This window comes from Dasypus novemcinctus, chromosome 1 (genome assembly GCF_030445035.2).
Source record: "Dasypus novemcinctus isolate mDasNov1 chromosome 1, mDasNov1.1.hap2, whole genome shotgun sequence".
Taxonomy (NCBI): domain Eukaryota; kingdom Metazoa; phylum Chordata; class Mammalia; order Cingulata; family Dasypodidae; genus Dasypus; species Dasypus novemcinctus.
The window spans coordinates 137,970,969-137,994,107 of NC_080673.1; the positions used below are offsets into that span (position 1 = coordinate 137,970,969).

Here is a 23,139-nt window from a genome sequence, read left to right on the forward strand (position 1 = left end):
TGTCCCCCTACCATTTTTTGTACTTGTTACCACTTATATCTTTCTACACTTTTTGTCCAAAATCATAGATTTATTATACTTTTTATACATTTTATTTTTAACACCTATAGAAAATAAGAAGTATAATTACATACTAAACAATACACTATAATAATACTGGCATTTATAGTTACCCAAACAGTTACCTTTACTGGATTTCTTTATTTCTTTATGCTACTTTGAACACTGTCTAGCATCATTTCTTTTCAGTCTGAAGAACTCCTTTGCCATTACTTATAGGGCGGACCTAGTGTTGATGAACTCCCTCGGTTTTTGTTTATCTGTGAATGTCTTAATTCCTCCCTCATTTCTGAAAGAAAGTCTCACTGGACATAAAATTCTTGGTTGGCAGTTGTATTTTTTTTTAGCACTTTAAGTGTTTCAACACTCTGCCTTCTACTTTCCATGGTTTCTGATGTGAAATTGGCACCCAGTCTAATTGGAGCTTGTACATAACTTGTTGCTTTTCTTTTGCAGTTTTCAGAATTCTCTCCTTTTCCTTTGCATTTGATATCATGATCAATATATGATGGGGTATTTTTCTTCATGTTTATCATCTTGTTTGATGTTCTCTGGGCTTCTTGGATGTACATATTCACATCTTTTGCCTAGTTTGGGAAGGTCTCCATCATTACTTCTCTTGATGATGTCCCAGGGGGATTTTAGGCTATTTTCACTTTTTAAAATTCTTTTTCCTTTCTGCTCCTCAGTCTGACTCATTTAAATTTTATTGTCTTTGAGTTCACTGATTCTTTTCCTCCAGCCCCAATCTCATCTTAAAATCCTCCCAGGAATTTTTATTTCAGTTATTGTGGTCTTTAGCTCCAGTAATTCTGTTTGAGTCCTTTTTAAATTTCTTTCTCTTTAAAAAGATTTTCATAGTGCACATTCATTGTTTCCCTGATATCTTTTAGCTCTTTCTCTGTATTTTCTTTCACCTCCTTGAGCTTTAAGATCATTTTTTAAAAAAGTATTTGTTCAGCATCTCCACATTCTCCTCTTCCTTAATGGGGTTTTCTAGATTTTTATCCTCTTCCTTTAAATGGACCATCATTTCCTGTTTCTTTGTTTGCATTTTAATATTTAAAATATTAACTCCAGGATTTATTTCCCGAGATGTCTGTTTCTTGATTTTGTAACCATATGGTTACAGAACAAAGTTTTTCTTGAGCTCCAGTCCTCCTATCTGTGAATTTAGAGTGCAGGGTCTGGGCCAGTGTCTTGTCCTGGTTTGTGCTTGTTAGTTGCTTTTTAGCTCCCTGTTTACAGGATTTCAAACACCCACTCTATTTCCCAGGAGATAAATCTCCCTCTCCTAGGTGTTTCAAGAAGGGAGCCTCTATAGTTTCATACACTTCTTTCATTGTCTTTAACTGCTTTCATCTGGAAAGAAAATTCTGGGAGGGGAAACATGCCAGAGAGGAATTTCCTAATTCAGTATTCCCAGCTGGAATAGGGACAGGGACTCACAAAGGGGGTACAGACTGGCTCCAAAGTGCCCTGGGGAGAAAATCAGGAAAGGCACCATGAGCTTCTTACTTGGGCGCACAATGCTGCGCTTTCTTGGCATGCTCAGCAAATGCAGCCCAGTAACTAACTGTCCCCCATAGCACTGAGAAAGCACAGTGCTTTAAGTCTCCTCTACGGCCTTTGTCTTGGGCAGATTAGATAGTGGCCATCCTCAGAGCCAGGCGTCCAGCTATCTGAAGTCACTAATCAAAAGCCATGGTCAGTAATCCGCCATGCCTCACTACCTGTGGGTTCAGGACATTGATAGTCCAATAAAAGTAAGAAGTTTGTAGTATTTGTGCCTCAACGAAAATGTGTCTCTTTCAAATGGAAAAGTAAAATGTTGTGACAGGAAAATAAAAGAAAAATAAAAGCAGACATTAAAGAAAAGTGGGAAAAAATTAAAGTAAGGGAGAAAAGCAGAAGAGAAACCCAGTAGTAAAAAGGAATAAATAGGGATAAAGAAGTTTTTCTTTAAAAAATGATTTTTCTAGTTAATGTGATAATATTTAGGTTTGTGGAAAATACAGAAAAACATGAGGAAGAATATAAAAACTATTTTAATCTTACCCTCTAGCTAGAATCACTATTAATTTGGAAGGACATTTCCTTGCTGTCCTTTATTTCCCACTTCTCATGTTCATGAGATGTTGATGTTAAATATTATTCTAAAATCAGGTTTTTCATGATAATATAGTATTTTATTTCATAGATACATAATTTATTTTGTTAATTTCCTACTCTAGGAATGAAAAAATGAGAATATATCTCAGGCTTTCAAGAATAATTGTATTCCATAAATTTGTTCCAATTACCATTCTGATTGACCAACCAAAAGAGTGTGTGGGTATTATGACTTTTGTTATCTCTGCCAATTTATTCCAAAAACAATGGCTATCTCATTTTACTTTGCATTTCCTTGTTTATTTGTGAGACCACTGGGAAAACTTTTTCAAATACTTAAATGCAGCCACTGACATGAAAGATTTCCTCAGAATGTTCCAAAATGTTTTTTCTCCGTTTCTCTCACCCTCTCTCTCACTCACTCTCACTCTCACTCTAGATTCTCTAGCTCTAGCTTTAGCTCTGTCATCTCTGTCTTATCTCTCTCTCATAGTGGAGAAGTAAAATAAGTCCTGAAAAAAAGCAAATGTTTTTCATTCACTTCTACTTTAGATGCATTATATTAATCAGTACAACCTGTACCTCATCCTTTTTCCTTTGTTTTGCTTTTCTAAATTTGTTGGTTTCATTTCTTTGTTCTATTTGCTTAATTTGTAGTACTTACTATTCATGATTCTTCTTATTTTCTCTTTTATTAATTTTAACTTCCTAGATATGCCATAAATGATAAACCCTAGGATTCTACTTATTTTCCTAAGTGTAATCTGTGAATAATAGGTCAAGACGATTATCTATATTTCACTGTGTTTCTTGTCATTGTAACATATCAGTCTTCCAGATTGTCCAAATTTGAAACTCGGCAAATTAAAACTTTATAAAAACATCTGGATGCAGTCTTAAGGAAGGTTATAATTTAATTAACATTCCTCTGTCAATGCTATTTCGACAATCTCTGGGCATCAATACTATGTAAATGTCTAGTTACCTGAAATTTTATCAATCTATTTTGAATCATTTTCAGGAAAATTAAAGTAGTTACACAATAAACAAGTGAGAATTTTTTCTTTTCTCTCCTCAGGCAAAACACCCTTCTACTATCACATCAGCTTTAAGGTCAATAACATAGACTATAACAGCAAGTTTAAAAAACCATATTCACAAGAATATATGGGCTTAAATAAAAAGATCGTGTCTTTGGTAAGTTGACTTTTTTCCTCCAAATTATCCTTTTCTGTGTGGTCTAAGAAATGCCAGTATCCTAGAACTTGCCTTCAGAGTAGGAAACAACTGATAATTTCAAACTTTTTCTTACCACCTTAGTTCTAGAATAGAATAGTCATTCATTTTAGAAAATTGATTAGAAGACATGTAGAGCAAAAAATTTGAGGGACACATTTCAAGAATTTCAAATAATATTTAGTAAGTAATTTAGTAAGTGCCAAGCTCTTTGTGAAGTCCTAGAGATATAATGAATGGTGAGGAAAATTAAACAAGGTCCCTGACTTCATGGAATTATCACAGATAATACTATGATTAGTTCAAGTAACTCTACCAATCAAACCAAATTTTTCTAAGAGCAATAATATCATCATTCATCTCCCATTTTCCCCAGCAGATTTTGACAGATCATCTTCAGAACTACCTCTGTCTGACACAAGCATGGGTCTTTCTGTAACATCCCAATACTTTCCAATTCCTAGTAAATACAAAATCTCTGAAATTCCTGGCATGCATTTACCATTATACTGAAAATTATTAGATAGAAAATAGAAACAGAAAATCCCCACCTTTAGCTAAGTTTTATAATTAAAAGGAAATGACAAGGAAGTAATGTAGCTCAATTGTTAAGGAATAGGCTTTGAGTCTGGGTCCTTCTTCAAATCTAAATTTAGCCTTTTACTAGGTTAATGTCCACTCACCTCAGTTTTCTTCTACTACAAATAAGTACCTACATACAGGTACAAGCGGAATATGCAAAGATTAGTATTGCTTCTATATAGTAGTAATGAACAATCTGAAGAAGACGCATGAATTTTAGAACTGATTCTTTTTCCACATATAAGGAAGAACAAATTGGAAATTACAATGGATTATAGAATAATAGAATTTCTGCTATAAGCTTGTTACACTTCATCTTATGTAATGCCTACAACAACCCTATATGTTGTTGCCACTCTACTGAATTCATGTATTATTTCCACTAGGTTTGTTGTGGAATTTTTTAGGATTTTCTGTCTTATGCAAATAGGAAAAGTTTATCTTCTTCCTTTCCAATTTTGATTACTTTTATTTTTTCTCTTGCCTAGCTCCTCTGGCTAGAACCTCTACCACATTGTTGAATAACAGAGGTGACAGTTGGCATCCTTGTCATTCCTGATCTTAGATGGAAAGTTTTAAGTCTTTCACCATTGAGTATGATGTTACCTGTGGATTTTTCATATATGTCCTTTATCATGCTGAGGAAGTCTCCTTCTATTCCGAGTTTCCTAAGAATGTTTTTCAAAAAGATGTGCTGGATTTTGTTAAATGCCTTTCTGCATCAATCATTTTAAGTTAAACCATCTTTGTATATCAGGGATGAATTCCACTTGTGCAGGATGTATAATTCTTTTGATGTGCTACTGGATTCAGTGTGTAAGTATTATGTTGAGGATTTTAGCATCTGTATTCATAAGGGATATTGGTCTGCAGTTTTGTTTTTGTTTTTTGTTTTTTAATTTTCTGGTGGTATCTTTAACTGGTCTTGTTATGAGAGTCATGTTGGTCTCATAAAATGAGTTAGCAAAGTGTTCCTTCCTTTTCAATATTTTGAAAGGCTTTGCACTGGACCTGTTTTAATTCTTAACATTTTTGGTAAAATTTACTTGTGAAGACAATCTGGTCCTGGGCTTTTCTTTGTTAGGAGGTTTTTGATTACTGATTCAATCTCTTTACTAGGTATTGGTAGTTGAAATCTTCTACCTTGTCTTGTGTCCATGTGATAGTTTATGTGTTTCTAGGAATTTTTCCATTTCATCCAGTTTCATCCAATTTGTGGCATACAGTTGTTCATAGTATCCTCTTATAGTACTTTTTATTTCTATGGGGTCAGTAGTAATGCTCCCCTTCTCATATCTGATTTTAGTTATTTGTGTCTTTTCCCTTTTGTTCTTTGTCAGTCTACCTAAGGTTGTCGATTATATGGATCTTTTCAAAGAACCAGTTTTTGTTCTTTTGATTCACTCTATTTTTTTAAATTCTGTATCTCATTTATCTCTACTCTAAGCTTTGTTATTTTCTTCCTTCAGCTTGCTGTGGGTTTAGTTTGTTCTTTTGTGGATCCTCTAGTTTTAAGTTGAAGTCTCTGATCTGAGATCTTTCTTCTTTTATAAAGTAACTATTTAGAGCTATAAATTTCCTTCTCAGCACTGCCTTTGATGCATCCATAAGCTTTGGTATATTGTATTTTTGTTTCCATTCATTTCAAGATATTTTCTAATTTTCTAATTTCACTTGAAATTTCATCTTTGATCCATAAGTTGTTTAAAGGTACATGGTTTACCACATATTTGTGAATTTTCCATTTCTTTCTCTGTTACCGATTTCTAGCTTCATTCCATTATGGCTGAAGAAGATATATTGCATGATTTCAATATTTTTAAAAATATGCAGTGTAGCATATGAATCCAAAATGCAATGAATGTGCTACACTGATGAAAGAGGCTGTTGATGTGGGAGGAGTGGGGGGAGAGTGGGGTATATGGGTATGTCTTACATTTTTTAATGTAACTTTTTGTGTGATCTATGTATCTTTTTTAAAAAGACAATGAAAGTAAATAAATAATTATGAAAGATAATAAAAATGGGGGAAAAAAGAGAAAACTTTTTTCTTTATTTTTATTTTTTTAAAGATTTATTTATTTCTCTTCCCTTCCACTCCCCCCTGCCCCAGTTGTCTGTTCTCTGTGTGTATTTGCTGCATCTTCTTCTTTGTCCACTTCTGTTGTTGTCAGTGGCATGGGAATCTGTGTTTCTTTTTGTTGCGTCATCTTGTGTCAGCTCTCCATGTGTGCAGCACCATTCTTGGGCAGGCTGCACTTTCGCGCTGGGTGGCTCTCCTTATGGGGTGCACTCCTTGCGCATGGGGCTCCCCTATGCAGGGGACACCCCTGTGTGGCACAGCACCCCTTGAGCATCAGCACTGAGCATCAGCACTGAGCATGGGCCAGCTCCACATGGGTCAAGGAGGCCAGGAGTTTGTACCGCGGATCGCCCATGTCGTAGACAGACGCCCTAACCACTGGGCCAAGTCTGCTTCCCTTTTCTTTATTTTTAAAGAATTTTTAGATTACATACATATTACATAGAAAATATAGGGAGCAGATGTAGCTCAAGTGGTTGAGCACCTGCTTCCCAAGTACAAGGTCCCAGGTTCAATACCCAGTACCTCCTAAAAACAAACAAATAGAACAAAATAAATGGGGGGAAAAATCTCTCATTGGGAAGTGGATGTAGCTCAGTGGTTGATCGCCTGTTTCCCATGTATAAGCTCCTGGTTTCAATCCCCAGTACCTCCTAATATATATATTAGGCTATACCTCCTAAAATATATGCTGGAGGTATATACAGACATATATGTATATTTGGGATTCCCATATACCCCATCCCCACATTTCTCACCTTCCCACACTTTTCTCCATTAATATCTTTCATTAGTATGGTACTTTTGTTAGAATTGATGAAGACATATTGAAGCATTACTACTAACCATGATCTATAGTTTACATTGTTTTACACTTTGCACAGCACAATTTTATAGGTTTTGACAAAATGTATAATGGCTGGTATCCATCATTGTAAAATCATGCAGGACAATTCCAATGTCTCAAATATACCCATGTTACACCATTTGTTCACTCGCTCTTCCCTCAGAACATCTAGCAGACACTGGTTTTATCAATGTTACAAGTTCTTCCATTTCTAGAAAAATAATAAGTCTATTTTAGTCCACAGTTGCATTCCCCCCTTATGTTCGTTCACCCCCCTATCTTAAGGGTTTTGGGGTGGTGATGACCCCTCTGCATCTGACTAAGAGAAGTCTTAGATCCATGGGGCAGATGGATGGAACTGTCTTGCCTACAGTTGTAGATACTCTCTGTTTCTTGAGATGGGCATTGTCCATCATCATCCTTTTGTTGGTTATCCTGGATGAGTCTGATGAACTGAAGAGGAAATGTTGGCTACAACTCTGCTGAGATTCAGGGCTCAACTGGCACACTAACAGTCAGAAGATTGAAGGTTTTGTGATACACACTCAAGGGATACAGTGCTAATCATAGGTTCAAATAAAGTGGTAGAAGAACCATGTGTGGGAAAATTATAAATGAATCTAACTCTGATACTTTGGGAAGATAGGTTATTGTATATGCCAAGATAAGGCCAACTGATGGGGTACTGATTTCCTGGTGATGTCTGCCCTGCCTATAGTGTCTAGATGTCTCTAGAGCACCCAGGAGCATACCTGCTTGAGACACTGTTTACTGTAGCAGTTAGTGTGATCATCCTGAGACATGCATAAGCAGAACCTCTGTAATGGCCTCCCAACCCACTTTGAAATCTCTTTGGTATTAACCCCTCAGTGACAGGGATGCTCATCCCTGAGAGTCAAGTCCCATGTCAGGTGGGGGAAGGCAATGACTTGATATGCTGAGTTTGGCTTAGAGAGAGACCACATATTAGCAACAAGGAGGCCCTCAGGAGGTAACTCTTAGGCAATATAAATTAACAGACCAGGTTTCAATTTCACAAGAACAAGGTTCAAAAGTACAAGCATCAGTATCAAGGGTGAGGCACATTGGTCCACCTTCCTTTGCCAGGCTTTGCCCATGTACTCCATAGATTCTTATCACTCCATGAGAGAATGTAGCAGGACTCACCAGGATGGGAATTCAATATTCCATCAGTTATTGTGTGGGTCTCCATCCACCAAGACAATACCCTGAACACATGAACACCATCTTGGTCACAGTGGTTATCTCAGTGAGTGAAGGTCCACACAATAAACAAGAAAATATTAAACTCCCATCCTGGGGAGTCCTGCTACCTTCTCAAATAGAGGGGCAAGAACCTCTCAAGTACATAGGCAGTACCTAATAAAAGAAAACAGCATGTCAATCTCTCAGTGTTAATGCATGTAACTATGAACCTTACTGTTCAAATATTGGACCATAGTGGTTGCCATTGGTTCTGAGGGGAAAGGGAGGGAGAAATGGGTGGAATATGGGACATCTCTGGGACACTGGAGTTGTTCAATGACCAAAACAGGTCATTATACATTTTGTCAAAACCTATAAAATTATACAGTGCAAAAGGCAAACCATAATGTAAACCACTGACCATGGTTAGTAGCAATGCTTCGGTATTTGTTTATTGAATGTTACAAATGTATCATACTTACATAGGATGTTATTGGTAGTAGAGGATGTGGGGAGGAGGAGTGGGGGTTATAGGAATCCCCTGTGTTTTCTATGTGACTTTTATGTAACCTAAATTTTCTCAGAAAATAAAGTGAAATAAAAATAAGACATTGGGGGAACATAAAGAAGAAATTGTCAACATACATGAAAGAGATCTGACAGTGATGAAAGGCACAATGCAAAAATTTTTTGTTTTTTTTATTTTTTATTTTATTATTGTTATTTTGTGTTGGCTTTGTTTTGGGGGAAGTTTTGGGCTGCAGAGTGCTTGCAGCTGGGGAGCAGAGGGGAGGATCACTGGTCTGGGGTATCAGTGCTGGGGGGGATGTGTACGTGAGGGGGTACACCTGGGATTTCAATATTTTTAATTCATTGATACATTTTTGTTACTTAACACATGGTCTGTCAGAGAAAGATCATGTACACTAGAGAAGAATGTGTATTATGCTTCTATTGGGTGAAGTCTTCTCTATATATCAGGTTTAGCTGGTATACATTATCATTCAACTCTTCTATTTCCTTGATTTTTTGCCTAGATATTCTATTAGTTAAAATCTCCTGCTATTAAAGTAGAACCATTTATTTCTTCCCTCAAATCTGTCAGTATTTGTTTCGTGTGTTTTGGGGCTCTGCTGTTATGTACAAATATATTTATAATTGTTACATCTTCCTGTTGAATAGACTCCTTTATCAATATTTAGAGATCCTCTTTGTCCCTCATAACAGTTTTTTACTTAGACACCTTCAGAGTTTGGTTTTATTTTTAAAAATTTTTTGTTTGAATAATACCTTTACATTCCTAAAGGTAAAATAAATATGTAATCTTTTATCTTATTTTGCTCAATAAAATTAAGAAGATCAAAAGTAGTAAAATCAATGTAAAATTTAACATTTCAATTCTGATGTTGTACACCATTTTACCTAATATTTTGGGGAGTTAACTGTCTCTGTAATCACCTTTTGTAGTGGCATCAGTAAATAAAGGGATGTTTATTATTTTTTTAAAAAGTCTATTGTATTAGTCAGCCAAAGGGGTGTTGGTGCAAAATACCAGAAATTGGTTGGTTTTTATAAAGGGTATTTATTTGAGGTAGGAGCTTACAGATAACAGGCCATAAAGCATAAGTTACTTCCCTCACCAAAGTCTATTTGGAGCAAGATGATTGCTGATGTCTGCAAGGATTCAGTTTTCCTGGGTTCCTACATTCCTGTGGCTTTCTTTTCTGTGGGTTCAAGTTTCCTTCCTTCCTGGGGCTGGCTTCTCTTTCCTCTCCATGCTGACTTCCTGGGGCTCCAGTTTAAGTCTTCAGCATCAAATTCCAACATCAAAACTCCAATATTAGAAACCCTCAACTCTGTCCTTTGCCATGCCTTTTATCTGTGAGTTCCCACCCACCAAGGGGTGTGATTCAATGCCCTAATGACGTGGCCCAATCACAATCATAGCCCCAATCATAACTCAGTCATGCCCAGGTACAGACCAGTTTACAAACATAATCCAATATCTATTTTTGGAATTCATAACCATTTCAAACTGCTACATCTATTTTATCTCATATTGCTATAGCTACCCAAGCTATCTTTTGCTTACTATTTGTGTAGTATATTTTTTTCATCCTTTCACTTTCAAACTACTTATGTCTTTGAATTTAATGTTAGTCTCTTGCAAACAGCACATGGTTAGGTCATGATTTTTATCCATTCTGCCAATCTCTGATTTTTAACTGGAGAGCTTAATTCACACACTTTTAAAATAAATATTAATAACAGGACTTTCTTTCGCCATTTTGCTATCTTGTGTTTGTAAGTCTTATAAAATTTTTAATCCTCAATTCTTCCATTAATGTCTACTTCGATATTTGTCTTTTTTGTATTGTAGCATTTTGAGTCTCTTCTCATTTCTTTCTGAATATACTTTTCACATATTCTTTTGTGGTTATCTTGGGGTTAAAAATTAACATCCTAAATATTATAATAACCATTTTCGATATAGATACCAACTTATCTTCAATAGAATACACACACACTGTTCCTATACCCATCTATCTCCCCACATATTTTTGTACTTGTTACAAATTATGCTTATGCATTGTATGTCCAAAACCATCAAGTTATCATATTTATTATGCATTTGTATTTTAGCACCTATATTAAGTAAAAAGTGAATATACATAGCAAACAATAGAATGTAAAAAGTACTGGCATTCACAATTACCTATATGGCCACCACTGGAGGTCTTTATTTCTTTATATTGCTTTGACTCACTGTCTAAAACCTCTCTTTTCAGGCTGAAAATTTTCTTTAGCATTGCTTGTAGGGCAAATCTAGTGGTATCATTCTCCCTCAGCTTTTTTTTTAAATCAGGGAATGTCTTAATCTCATTCATTTTTAAAAGAAAGACTTGCCGGTTATAAAATTTTGGGTTTAAAATGTTTTCTTTTAGCACATTAAGTATTTTTCACCACTGCTTTCTAGTCTCCATGGTTCTGATGAGAAATCTGTACTTAATCTTATTAGGATTCCCTTGTATACAACTCATTCCTTTCCTCTTGCAGCTTTCATAACTCTCTCCTTACCCTTGCCATTTGGACAATTTGATTACTATATATCTGGACAATGTTCTCTTTTTTTCATTTTTTATGAAAAAAAGCATGCATAATGTACAGAATTCATGTATATCACCCCTCCATCAAAACCTTATATTATTGTGAAACATTTTTTACAGATTATAAAAGAACATGATCAAACTATTACCACTAACTATGGTCCATAGCATACACTTGGCATATTTTTTCCATAACCAGCTTGATTTATTTTTAATTTTTATTTTTAAAGAAGCTTTAGATTACATAAATGTTACATAAAAAATATAGGGGATTCCCCATATGCCCCACCCCTTCCCCCTCCCACACTCTCCCACATTAATAACATCTTTTATTAGTGTGGTACATTTGCTAATATTGATGAACACATATTGAAGCATTGCTACTAACCACAGACTACAGTTCACATTATAGTTTATACTTTATCTCACACAATTTTGTAGGATATGACAAAATATATAATGGCCTACATGTGTCATTGCTTTCCCTTGCTCTTTTCCCAGTCCACTGTACATGCCAAAGTGTCAGCCCAGTTCTCCCAACAGCACCCACCACGTGCTGAGCCACCCTCCCACCACTGCATGGGATGGTTTGCCTCCCTCCTCCTTTCCCCACCAGTGTCGTCCCCCCTCCACCCACCCCTTAACCTTGTACTAGGCTGGCTAGGGCCTGCACCAGCTCAGCTATCTTCTCAGTCTGTTTCATATTGTTTATTATTTTAATTTTCTATTAAATTATTGAAATAAAGTTGAAAAAAAATATCATGTGTGACAATTCCAATGTCCTGAAAATGCCCCCATATTACACCTATTCTTCCCTCTCCCTCCCCTCAGAATCTCTGGTGGCCACTGCCTTTATAAAAGCAAGGTTCTCTTTGACTTTGTCCTTTTTGGGGTTTGTTGTGATTCTTGAATGTACATATTCATGTCTTTCATTAAATATGGGATGTTTTCTGCCATTATTTCTTTGAATATTCTGTCTGCCCCTCTTTCTCTTTCTTCTCCTTCTGGGATTCCCATAATGAGTATGAGTATGATGGTGTCCCACAGGTCTCTTACGTTCTGCTAATTCTTTTTTGTTCTTTCATCTTTTTTGCTTCTCAGCCTGAATCATTTCTGTTGCCTTGTCTTTGAGTTCACTAATTCTTTCTTTTGCCAGCTCCAATTTGTTGTTGAAACCATCTAGAGAATTTTTCATTTCAGTTATTGTGTTCTTCAACTCCAATATTTCTCTGGGGAGATTCCCATATTGTTCATTCATTGTTTTCCTCCTATCCTTCAACTTTTTCTCCATATTTTCCTTTATCTCCTTTTCATATTGAGGATAATTACTTTAAAATCACTGTCTGATAAGTCCAAATCTGGTCCTCTTTGCTGATGGTCTCTGGTTATCTGGTATCTTTGAATAGGCCATCATTTCCTGTTTCTTTTTCTTTTATTTCCTTTGAAATGTACATTCTCCTCCTCCTGGTTGCTCTCTTAAGTTACTTTATGCTAGTAGTCCTCCACATTTCCTGGTTGTTTCAACCTAATTGTTTCTCACACTGTGTCAGTTGTCTGCAAGCAGCTTTTTTTGCCTTCAGGACAAACTGTGGAAGGACACCTGAGACATGCTCCTTGACCCAGTCTCTCAGACTTCCAACTAATAGACATAGCACTGACATACATGCACACTCTGCTTCCTATGGAACAGAGCTAGGGTTCTACAATGGGAGTACCCGCTGGCTCCACCCTGGCAAATTACCAGCCTAATACTCCTACCTAGATGTTGCTCAATGCTTCCCTAAACTCCGTAATTTCAATGTGGTCAAATCAGACATTTCCTGCCAGTTCAATAGTTGTGTTAGTGAAAGAACTGATTCTTGGAGTTTTCTCCACCATCTTCCCACAGTCCTTTAGACTGAGCTTATTAAAAATAGGGTTGCATGAGTGTTAGTGAAAAAATTCCCAGAACTCCACTTTATAGTATTTTGGAACACCCTTAGCATAAAGTTGCTATTTACTCTAAGGATGACAGGCTTTGATAATATTTAAAGTATGTCTTGACTTTCTAAGCTATTGTGAAGTTTAAGAAGATGAAGACCTATAATGGAATAAAGAAAATAGTCTTTGAAAAGGACTAAAAGCATTGTTATTTCAACCTCTTTTTGGTTTGAAGACTGTACTTAAACCCAAAATTGTCAAAAGCATTGTTATTTCAACCTCTTTTTGGTTTGAAGACTGTACTTAAACCCAAAATGTAATTTCCTGTCTTTGAACATCTACAGATCTCACAATCTGAAGTACTAATTTTGTCAATGAGTCTTTTCTTTGGCGCTACAGCTATGCTCCCTGTATCTTATTGTTCCAAGTACCTCTTCAAAGACAGAGATCATCCAGTGCTGATCATATTCAAATAATATTGGCAAAATAGAAAAGGCAAAAGTGAGGGATAAGGGCTGAGAAGAGAGAAAGAATAAAAATGATAAACTGCTTAGAGAGAAAAAGGTGGATTTATGGAAGCAGCAGAATTATTTCTGAGTACTATAAAAGTTAACACTTGAGTTATTCTGTGTGTAAGTATCTATATTATTCTCTTTTTTTCATAGAATTTCCTCTTTTCCACAGGAAATAGGATACCATAACACTATTGCTCTCCTAGAATGCACTGCATTCTTTCATGGTCTTTGCTTCAGTGATTTCATTAACTGGTTCAGAAACCATCATCTGAAAACATCTCCTATAACTCTACGTTCCCCTCCAGCATCATTTCCCAGCTTTTCTTTCAGCAAGATTTTGTTGAATAAGTAAGGTATTCTTCACTACTGTTCCCATCTCCTTGTCTCCTGTTCTCACCTTAGTTCAGTGCAACTGGGGATTCTTCCTCTCCACTCCATTAAACTGCTCCACATAAGTCACCAAAGTCTTCACTTTTGTCAAACCTGATGGTCACTTCTCATTTGAACTCCTCACCATTACTTTTATTCTATCCTGAAAACTTTTTCTTTTTTGGTTTCTGAAACACCCCCTTCATCATATTTTCTTCCTCTTCATTAGCCACTGGTTGTCTGAGTCTTAGCTATGTCAGTAAATAAAACTAAAACCAAGTCAGTTGCTCAAGCCAAGAGCCTAAAAAAGAAATATTCCTCACAATGAACAATTCAGTACATTCTCTCAAGATACCTCCAAAATATAAAATTTTTTGAGGTACCAGGACCGGGGATTGAACTCATATATGGGAGGCCAGTGCTCAACCACTGAGCCATGTTGGCTCCATCATCTCTTTGCTTGTTGTTTGCTCATTGTCTGTTCATTGTTTTTGCTTGTTGTCTGCTCATTGTCTGCTGGTTGGGTTTTTGTTTTTTCCTCCTTGTCTGCTCATTACTTTTGCTCATTGTCTGTTTGTTTTCTTTGGGAGGCACTGGGAACCAAACCCGGGACCTAGCATGTGGGAGGCAGGTACTCAACTTCTTCAGCCACATCCAATTCTTACTCATTTGTTTTTGCTTATAGTCTGCTCGTTGTCTGTTCATTGTTTGTTTGTTTTCCTTAGGAGGCACTGGAACCTCCCATGTGTGAGGTGAGCATTCAACTGCTTGAGTCACATCCACTCTCCCCAAAATATAATTTTAGCCTATTCCTTTCTCTCCTTAACCTCAACCTCTATGATTTCCCTTGCCTACAATCCTATAACTGCCTTCCAAACAGTTTCTTTGCTTTCACCCTCATCTCCTTAAAATCTATATTCCACACAGTAGCTAAAGTAATCTTTCAAAATTGAAAACCAAATCACATCACTTACCAGCTTAAAAAACCTCCAAAGATATAAAAAAGAAAGAAGTGTATAAAACATATAAATGATAGAGTAGGATCAAATCATACAAAATGTATAGTTTTAAATACAAACTTTATTACTTTTTGCTTGCCTTTTCTCACTCCTTCCCTTTCTCTTGCACATATCCCCAAACTCCACCTCCAAATAACCCATATAAACAACATAGTATGAATTCTGCCATATATTCCTCCTTGCCTATATTAGCATATATAGAAAACAAAAGACACAGGAATATTTATCCATATTTTAGCAAAATAGGATTATATTATACACAGTTTACATTTGTAACTTGTTTACATTTCTCACTCAGTAATACCTCACAGAAATTCTTCCAAGTCAATGTAAAGATATAATTTATTCTTCTAAGGTTTGGATAATCTGGTGATCTAGCACTATTTATTAAATAATCCTTTTCCCCTTTAAAATATCATCTTTGTCAGATACTAAATCCATATGTATCCTGGAATCTCTTTTGGGGTTCTCTGCTGGTTCTGCGTTATTTATTTAGTACTTCTTTCCCATAACTTCATTTTCACATTCTTTTAACCCTTTTTTTACAAATGTGATCCTTATAAATAATAGATAACTTTTTTAATGGAAAATGATAGATTCTATAATGACAGAACTTTGCCTATTTGCATTAATTGCAACAAGTGACTTACTTGATTTTATTCATTCCAGTTTGCTTTAAGTGAATAGTGTTTTACTTTTTATGCTTCCTTTTCCTTATTCCTGCTAATTTAAGTTGTTCTTCATTCCAATTTCTTCTTGTTGTAAATTTCCCTATACTTAATTAATAGTTCTTCCCTTCCTGATCTCACTATTGGGGGGGGGGGGGTGGAGGGGGAGTTGCTAGTCCCAAAACTTCCTCAAAATGAAAAAGGGCATATACAAAAAATCCACAGCTAACATCATACTCAATGAAATTTTTTTTTTAAATTTCTCTCTCACCCAGTTGTCTGTTCTCTGTGTCCATTTGCTGTGTGTTCTTCTTTGTCTGCTTCTGTTGCTGTCAGCGGCACGAAATCTGTGTTTCTTTTTGTTGCGTCATCTTTTTATGTCAGCTCTCTGTGTGTGTGGTGCCATTCCTGGGCAGGCTGCATTTTCTTTCGCACTGGGCGGCTCTCCTTACAGGGTGCACTCCTTGTGCATGGGGCTCCCCTATGCTGGGGACACCCCTGCATGGCAGGGCACTCCTTGCACACATCAGCACTGCACATGGACCAGCTCCACACAAGTCAAGGAGGTCCGGGATTTGAACTGCAGACCTCCCATGTGGTAGACGGATGCCCTAACCACTGGACCAAGTCCGCTTCCCTCGATGAGATATTGAAAACTTTTCCTCTAAGATCTCGAATAAGACAAGGATGCCCAATGACACCACTTATTCAACATTGTGTTATAAGTCTAGCCAGAGCAATTAGGCAAGAAAAGAAATAAAAGGCATCTAAAATGGAAAGGAAAAAGTAAAATTTTCACTATTTGAAAGTGACATGATCCTATATATGGAAATGCCAAAAAATCTACAACAAAGCTCCTAAAGCTAATAAATGAGTTCAGCAAAATGGCAGGATACAAGAGCAACATGTAAAAATCAAAAGTGTTTCTGTGGACTAATAAGGAGGAAACTGAGGAGGAAATCAAGAAAAACATTCCATTTATAAAGCAACTAAAAGAATCAAATATATAGGAATAAATTTAACTAGTGATGTAAATGACTTTTACACAGAAAACTAAAATAGTGCTAAAAGAAATCAGAGAAGACCTAAATAAATGGAAGGGCATCCCATGTTCATGGACTGGAATACTAAATAACATTAAGATGTCAATTCTACCTAAATCAATTTACAGATTGAATGCAATCCCAATAAAAACTCCAATATCCTACTTTGCAGAAATAGAAAAGCCAATTATCAAATTTATTTGGCAGAGTAAGGGACCCCAAGTAGCCAAAAACAACTTCAAAGAGAAGAATGAAGTTGGAGAACTCACACTTCCTAACTTTAAAGCATATTACAAAGCTTTGGTCAAAACAGCATGGTACTGGCATAAGGATAAGTACATTGACCAATGGAATCAAATTGAAAGTTCAGAAATAGACCCACATATCTATGGTCCATCAATTTTTGACAAGGCTGCCAAGTCCACTCAACTGGAAAAGCACAGTCTCTTCAACAAATGGTGCTGAGAGAACTGTCTATCCACACTCAAAAGAATGAAGAGGACCCCATCTCACACCATATATAAAAATTAACTCAAAATGGATCAAAGACCTATATATAAGAATCAGGACTATAAAACTCCTAGAAAAAAATATAGGGAAGCATCTTCAAAATTTTTTCATAGGCAATGGTTCTTAGATTTTACACCCAAAGCATAAGCAATGAAAGAAAAAATAGATAATGGACCCCCTCAAAATTAAAAACTTTTGTGTATCAAAGGATTTTGTCAAGAAAGTGAAAAGATAACCTATTCAACAGGAAAAAATATTTGGAAACCACATATCTGATAAAGGTTTAATATCCAAAATGTACAGAGAAATCTTACAATTCAACAATAAAAAGACAAACAACCCAATTTAACATATGGGCAAAAGACTTGAGTAGACATTTCTCCAAAGAGGATGTACAAATGGCTAAAAAGCACATGAAAAGATGTTCAACATCAGTAGTTATTAGAGAAATGCAAATCAAAACCACAGTGAGATATCATTTCACAGGTACTAGAATGGCCACTAGTTAAAAAACATAAAACTACAAGTGTTGGAGAAGATGTGGAGAATTCATTGCTCATTCACTGAGTTGGTTATGTAAAATGGTGCAGCTACAGTAGAAGACAGTTTGGTGTTTCCTCAGGAAGCTAAATATCGAATTACCATATGATCAGGCAATCCCACCACTAGGTATATACCCAGGAGAACTGAAATTAGGACTCAAACAGATATTTACACACTGATATTCACAGCAGCATTGTTCACAATTGCCACAAGATGGAAGCCACCCATGTGGCTGTCCATCAACCAATTAATGGATACACAAAATGTGGTATATACATATGATAGAATGTTATTCAGCTGTAAAAAGAAATAACAGTCTGATGCAGGCAACTACATGCAACATGGATGAACCTTAAGGATGTCATGTTGAATGAAATGAGCCAGGCACAAAGTGATAAATATTGTGTGATTTCACTGTTATGATCTAATTATAATAAGCAAACTCATAGAGTTAGAATCTAGAATATAGTTACCAGGAGCTAAACTGGGATTAGAGAATGGAGATTTGATGCTTCACCTGTATGGAATTTCTACTTAAGCTGATGGCAATACTTAGGAATAATACCAAACTCCTACTGTAGCCCTCAAGGCCCTCTGTAATCTCATTCCTGCCTACCACTTCAACCTCAATTTATACACTCTTTCCCTTACTCGCTTCTCTTTGCTTCTACCTCTAAGATATACCAATCTCATTCTTGCATTTGCTTTTCTCTCCATCTAGAATACTCTTGCCCATTTATTGTCAACTTTTCATCATGCAGATCTCACTCAAATATCACCTCTTCAAAGAGAACTCATTTGATCACTCTACAACTGTCCCCGTAATCATTCCACCACATTATTTTACATTCTTGTTATCACTTAGCGTTATCTCAAATGATCATATTTATACATCTATTTCTTGGTTTGTTTATTGTATGTTTTTTCCACTTGCATTTCCAAGAAAGTATTGTTCTATCTATCATATTTGTACCTTTATTTCTATAGATATTAAATAAAGGAATACGTTTCCATTGCTTTGGAGTAGGAAGAAAATCCAATAATAATTCACTGTTTGAGGAAACCTGTCTTTGCCAAGTAAAAGTCATGGGTAGTACAATTTGTTGTCTGGGACTGTGTGAATGTCCTACTGCAGTATATGTATATACACACAGAGAGACATACTCTGATGTGTTGAGATAAAATTATAAATTATTTTCCCTAAAATAATCTGGCAAGGTAGGGGATATGGGTAGGAGTAAAATGAAACAGGTTTGGCCATGTCATGATAACTGGTGAAGATGAATGATGGGTAAATGGAGTTTATTACACTATTCTATTTGCTTTTGTGTACATTTGAAGTTTTCCATAATGAAATTTAAAAATAAAACAAGAAAATATGTCATTATCCACTTTTTAACAGATAAATGAAACATTTCATGGATCCAAACTGAGAAGACAGTATGTCACATCTCATGTCGTCCAAGTAAGGTATGTAAAACAGCTAGAGAAGCACAGAGTCCTTCAACTCCACATCTCATGCTCAATAGAATATCTTTTGCTTGGTATACAGTTGAATTGCTGAGATATACTTGAATTCGGGATTTCAAATCCCCTAACATTTCAAATATGAAAGAAGGTATTTAAAGTCTCTTGGAAAACTAGTTAACCAGAAAACCAAGAATTCAGGCTTATCGTAAATATTGGGTGGAAGTTAAAGGAGTGTTTTTTAAATTTGAGGGCACAAAGTCAAAAAAGCAAATAGAAAATCAGGAAACCAGTTCAAGATAAGACAAGAAAGCCATTTGCAGAATGTCTGACCCAGAAGTGGCAAACTATTAGCCAACGGGTCAGATCTAGCTTACATAGGTAATTTTGGCTTCTACAAAGATTTGAAAAGTGGGTTAAATATAAAAGTTTGGAAATCACACATAAGAACAGAACTTTCAAATTTTTGTTGAAAAAAATCAAAAGATCTGGCAGCATGGGGCCCACATTACTACATGGTTATCATAGACTGGAACTAAGTCTGTGCAGTTTGCCACAGTCCCTCACATTCACACAATGAATGCATATATCATTAGACCCAACCAACTTGACGCCTTTACTTTACCTGCCTGGCACCTCTAGAAATCCAAGACTACTCAAAAACTGGTAAAGAACAGAGAACCTGAAATATGTAAATCAAGAAGTATGGAGACATTCAAGTGTACAGAAACAGGCAGTCTACATCAGAAAAGTTTACAGAGAGAGAGAGAGGGAAAAAAAGAAGACAAAGATGGCATACCTTAAGGAAACCTACCCTCTGGGAGAAGGGAGTTCATGGAGAGAAAAGAAAGCCAATGCATAACAGAAAAACAAGAAAAAAATTTAAGTCACTAGGAAATGGATGCCAAACCCAGAGCGCATTAAATATCCAATAAATACTTGCCACCTATTATGTTTTAGGTCAGGAGAATCTAACAGTAAATAATACCCAGATTTGACATAAGATGCTTACAATATAATTAATTAAATATAATTTTTAAAATATGTATTAATTACTTGGTATGCACAAAACATTCTTTTAGTCTTCATTGGGCATTGAAGAGTCTTGATAATATCAATAAAATAATATTTCTATTCTCATGAATTATTGGAAAGCCAAACTAGGTAAAGAAATTGGTTACTAGAACCTCCACCTAGCCTTTCTAAGAATATGAGGCATAAAGCAGGTAGCTTAGATAGTGGGGATCTGTAGTTTCTAAACCATAGCAGAAAACAACTACCTAGACACCAACCAAGTGGACTAAGGCAGGCTTCTTGCACCAGTGGATAGTGTGTCATATTCTGGACAGAAGTGAGGCTGTGAGCTACCTAGGTAGCCTGGGTTAGAATCATGCACATGCGGGAAACTTGGTAGGTCATTGCACCTGGGCAGCAAGATTCCCTTAGTGGGTTTTTTAACAAACAATTTCAATAAAATGAACTATTACTTCCTGGTTGTGTGTTACACATTCCATGTTGCCACTACTATTTGTCATTAGTATTAACTATTCAATTGTTTTGAGCAAAAATCTGTGGCCTTCTGGAAGCCAAATAAGTGTCCTTACCCACCCCAGGATAAGAGAAACACAGATGCATAAAAATCAAAATACCCATATTTCAAATGATTCTTCAGTGTTATCAGTTCCAATGAGTACTCCTTAACAAAAGAGGGGAGGAAATATTTTCCTAGGGAGAAGAGATAACATTCAAGATAGATTAATAATCCACTCATGCAGTGGAAGTAATTTTTGAAATGTAGTGATTCCAAATCCCTATGGGAAAAATTATATGAAATTCTAGCAAAAAGTTTCCAAACCTGCATGCTCCAAAACAAAAATCACCAACATTTTTTTAAATGTGCTATATCTATTGGTTATGTGTAGAATTAAACCAATGCAGCAAATGTACATTCTCACTGTGTTCTATCTAGATACATTGTTAAACACAGTTGGACAATCTGGATTTATTTAAGAATAGGAATAATTATTAAAATTTAAATCAAATTTGCAAAAAATTAAAATAAATTCTCTGGTATTACTAATCCAAATCTCAGTAGCTAGAGTGAATGTGAGATATATTTGCTTTTGGTGTGTAGAACAAAAATAAAGGAAGAGTCAATCAATCTATAGTGAGACAATTTAATAGGAGAACACCTTAGAACTGCTTTCTTTTTTGAGGATAGATGGGAAAATAACAAGCATGAGTAGAAAAGTTAAACTTTAAAATCTAAGTCTTCCTTAAAGTAAACATGGACTATTTTGTTTTCTTAGTTTGCTTTTAAATATAAAGCATGCTTTTAATCAATACCCCAGATGACTTAACTCATTTAAACCTCATAACAATCCTGGTATGGTAGGTATGTTATTTTCCCATTTTACAGATAGAAAAACTGAAACATAGATAGGTTTAGTGACTTATCAAGGCTACACATTTAGTAAACAATAAAGCTGTATCGTGAACCAGGTAGTTTTACCATGCTCTTAACCACTACATACGCTGCCTTTTCTAAAGATTGTCATGATATAATAGTACCTTGAAAAGTAAGTGCTTAGATCGTTAAGCGCATAGATGATCTAAACGTGAACCAAGAAAATAATAGCACAGGTTTTAAGTCCAGGCAAATCTATATTCCAAAGTTTATTACCTTTTCTTTTTATATAGTACATGAATTTGTAAATAGTTTTAAAGAAATTTCTGGTCATAGCTTTTGGATGCTTAACCCCTATATGCTTCAGTTTTCCTTTTCTATAAATGGAAATAATAAAGCTTCATTTACAGAGTTCTGATAAGAACACAATGAAAATTAGCCATTTTAACAATTTTGCTTCTCTAGGTCTAGGATATTCTACTCAGTATCTTAAAAATAATTGTCAAATCACTGGCATATAACAGATTTTCCATCAGAGCACTTTCAAATTTCATTCTTTATCATCTTCAAGATGTTTCTCTATTATCCGATTTTAAAAGAATAAGTCTCTTTTCAAAGGTCACTTTGAAGATAATTCCTTTTGTGTTCTCATAACACAGGGCTACACTAAAGTTTTAATTGTACAAACATACAAATAACACCATAATATTTGAAAAGTAACAGCATTTGACTTCAATTTCGATGAGTATAATCCTATATTAAATTCATAAGAGCCAAAATGTGAAAAACAACTATAACTGATAAGCTCTAACTTGCCAAGAAATCCTATCAACTAACTGCTATATCTTCTAACTTTTCATATATCAAGCAGCATTTCACAGCGCCACTTGCTACCTTTAATTGGGTAAACAGATGAGTTAAGCTGGGGGCATAATCACTAGCTGACAGCAGAAAAAGTAAATAACCTGCTAGGGCAGGTGCGATAGAAATTTCCATAAGAGGGAACAGGTTGTTGAGTTCAGAGAGTTGAAGTAAGAGTTAGAAAGAGGAGGGCCTCTACTTCCTTCATCTAGCTATCTCTACTACATCCTAGCCCAAGTTCTTCCTTATTTAGATTACTGTATCACTCTGTTTAATCTCCAGCTTTCACTCTTGCCCCACTACAATCCATTCTCCACACAGCAGCCAAAGTGAATTGGAAAACCACGTCATTCCTGTTTAATACCTACTGGTAGTTTTCCACAAATTCCAACCTCTTACTATATAGTCCGTTGACCCTACCTGATGCGACCCCTGTCTCTCCCTCTCTAACCACATCTCATACCCCCATCCTCACTCTCAAACTTACATACACACTGACATACTTCCTATTCTTCCAGTAAAGTATACCCACCACAGGGCCTTTACACTTGATGTCCTTCCTGGAATGTTTCTCCAGATCTTAG

General features: G+C 35.8%; 1 protein-coding gene across 1 annotated transcript in view; it reads left to right on the forward strand.

Moving 5' to 3' along the window:
- The window catches only part of LOC139437852 (transmembrane protease serine 11C-like), an 81,231-nt gene that overhangs the window by 21,906 nt on the left and 36,186 nt on the right, over positions 1–23,139 (forward strand). The window contains exons 3-4 of the mRNA XM_071212727.1: positions 3,251–3,369; positions 19,223–19,290. Coding sequence (XP_071068828.1) covers positions 3,251–3,369; positions 19,223–19,290 — 187 coding nt within the window. The remainder of the gene's footprint in view (positions 1–3,250; positions 3,370–19,222; positions 19,291–23,139) is intronic.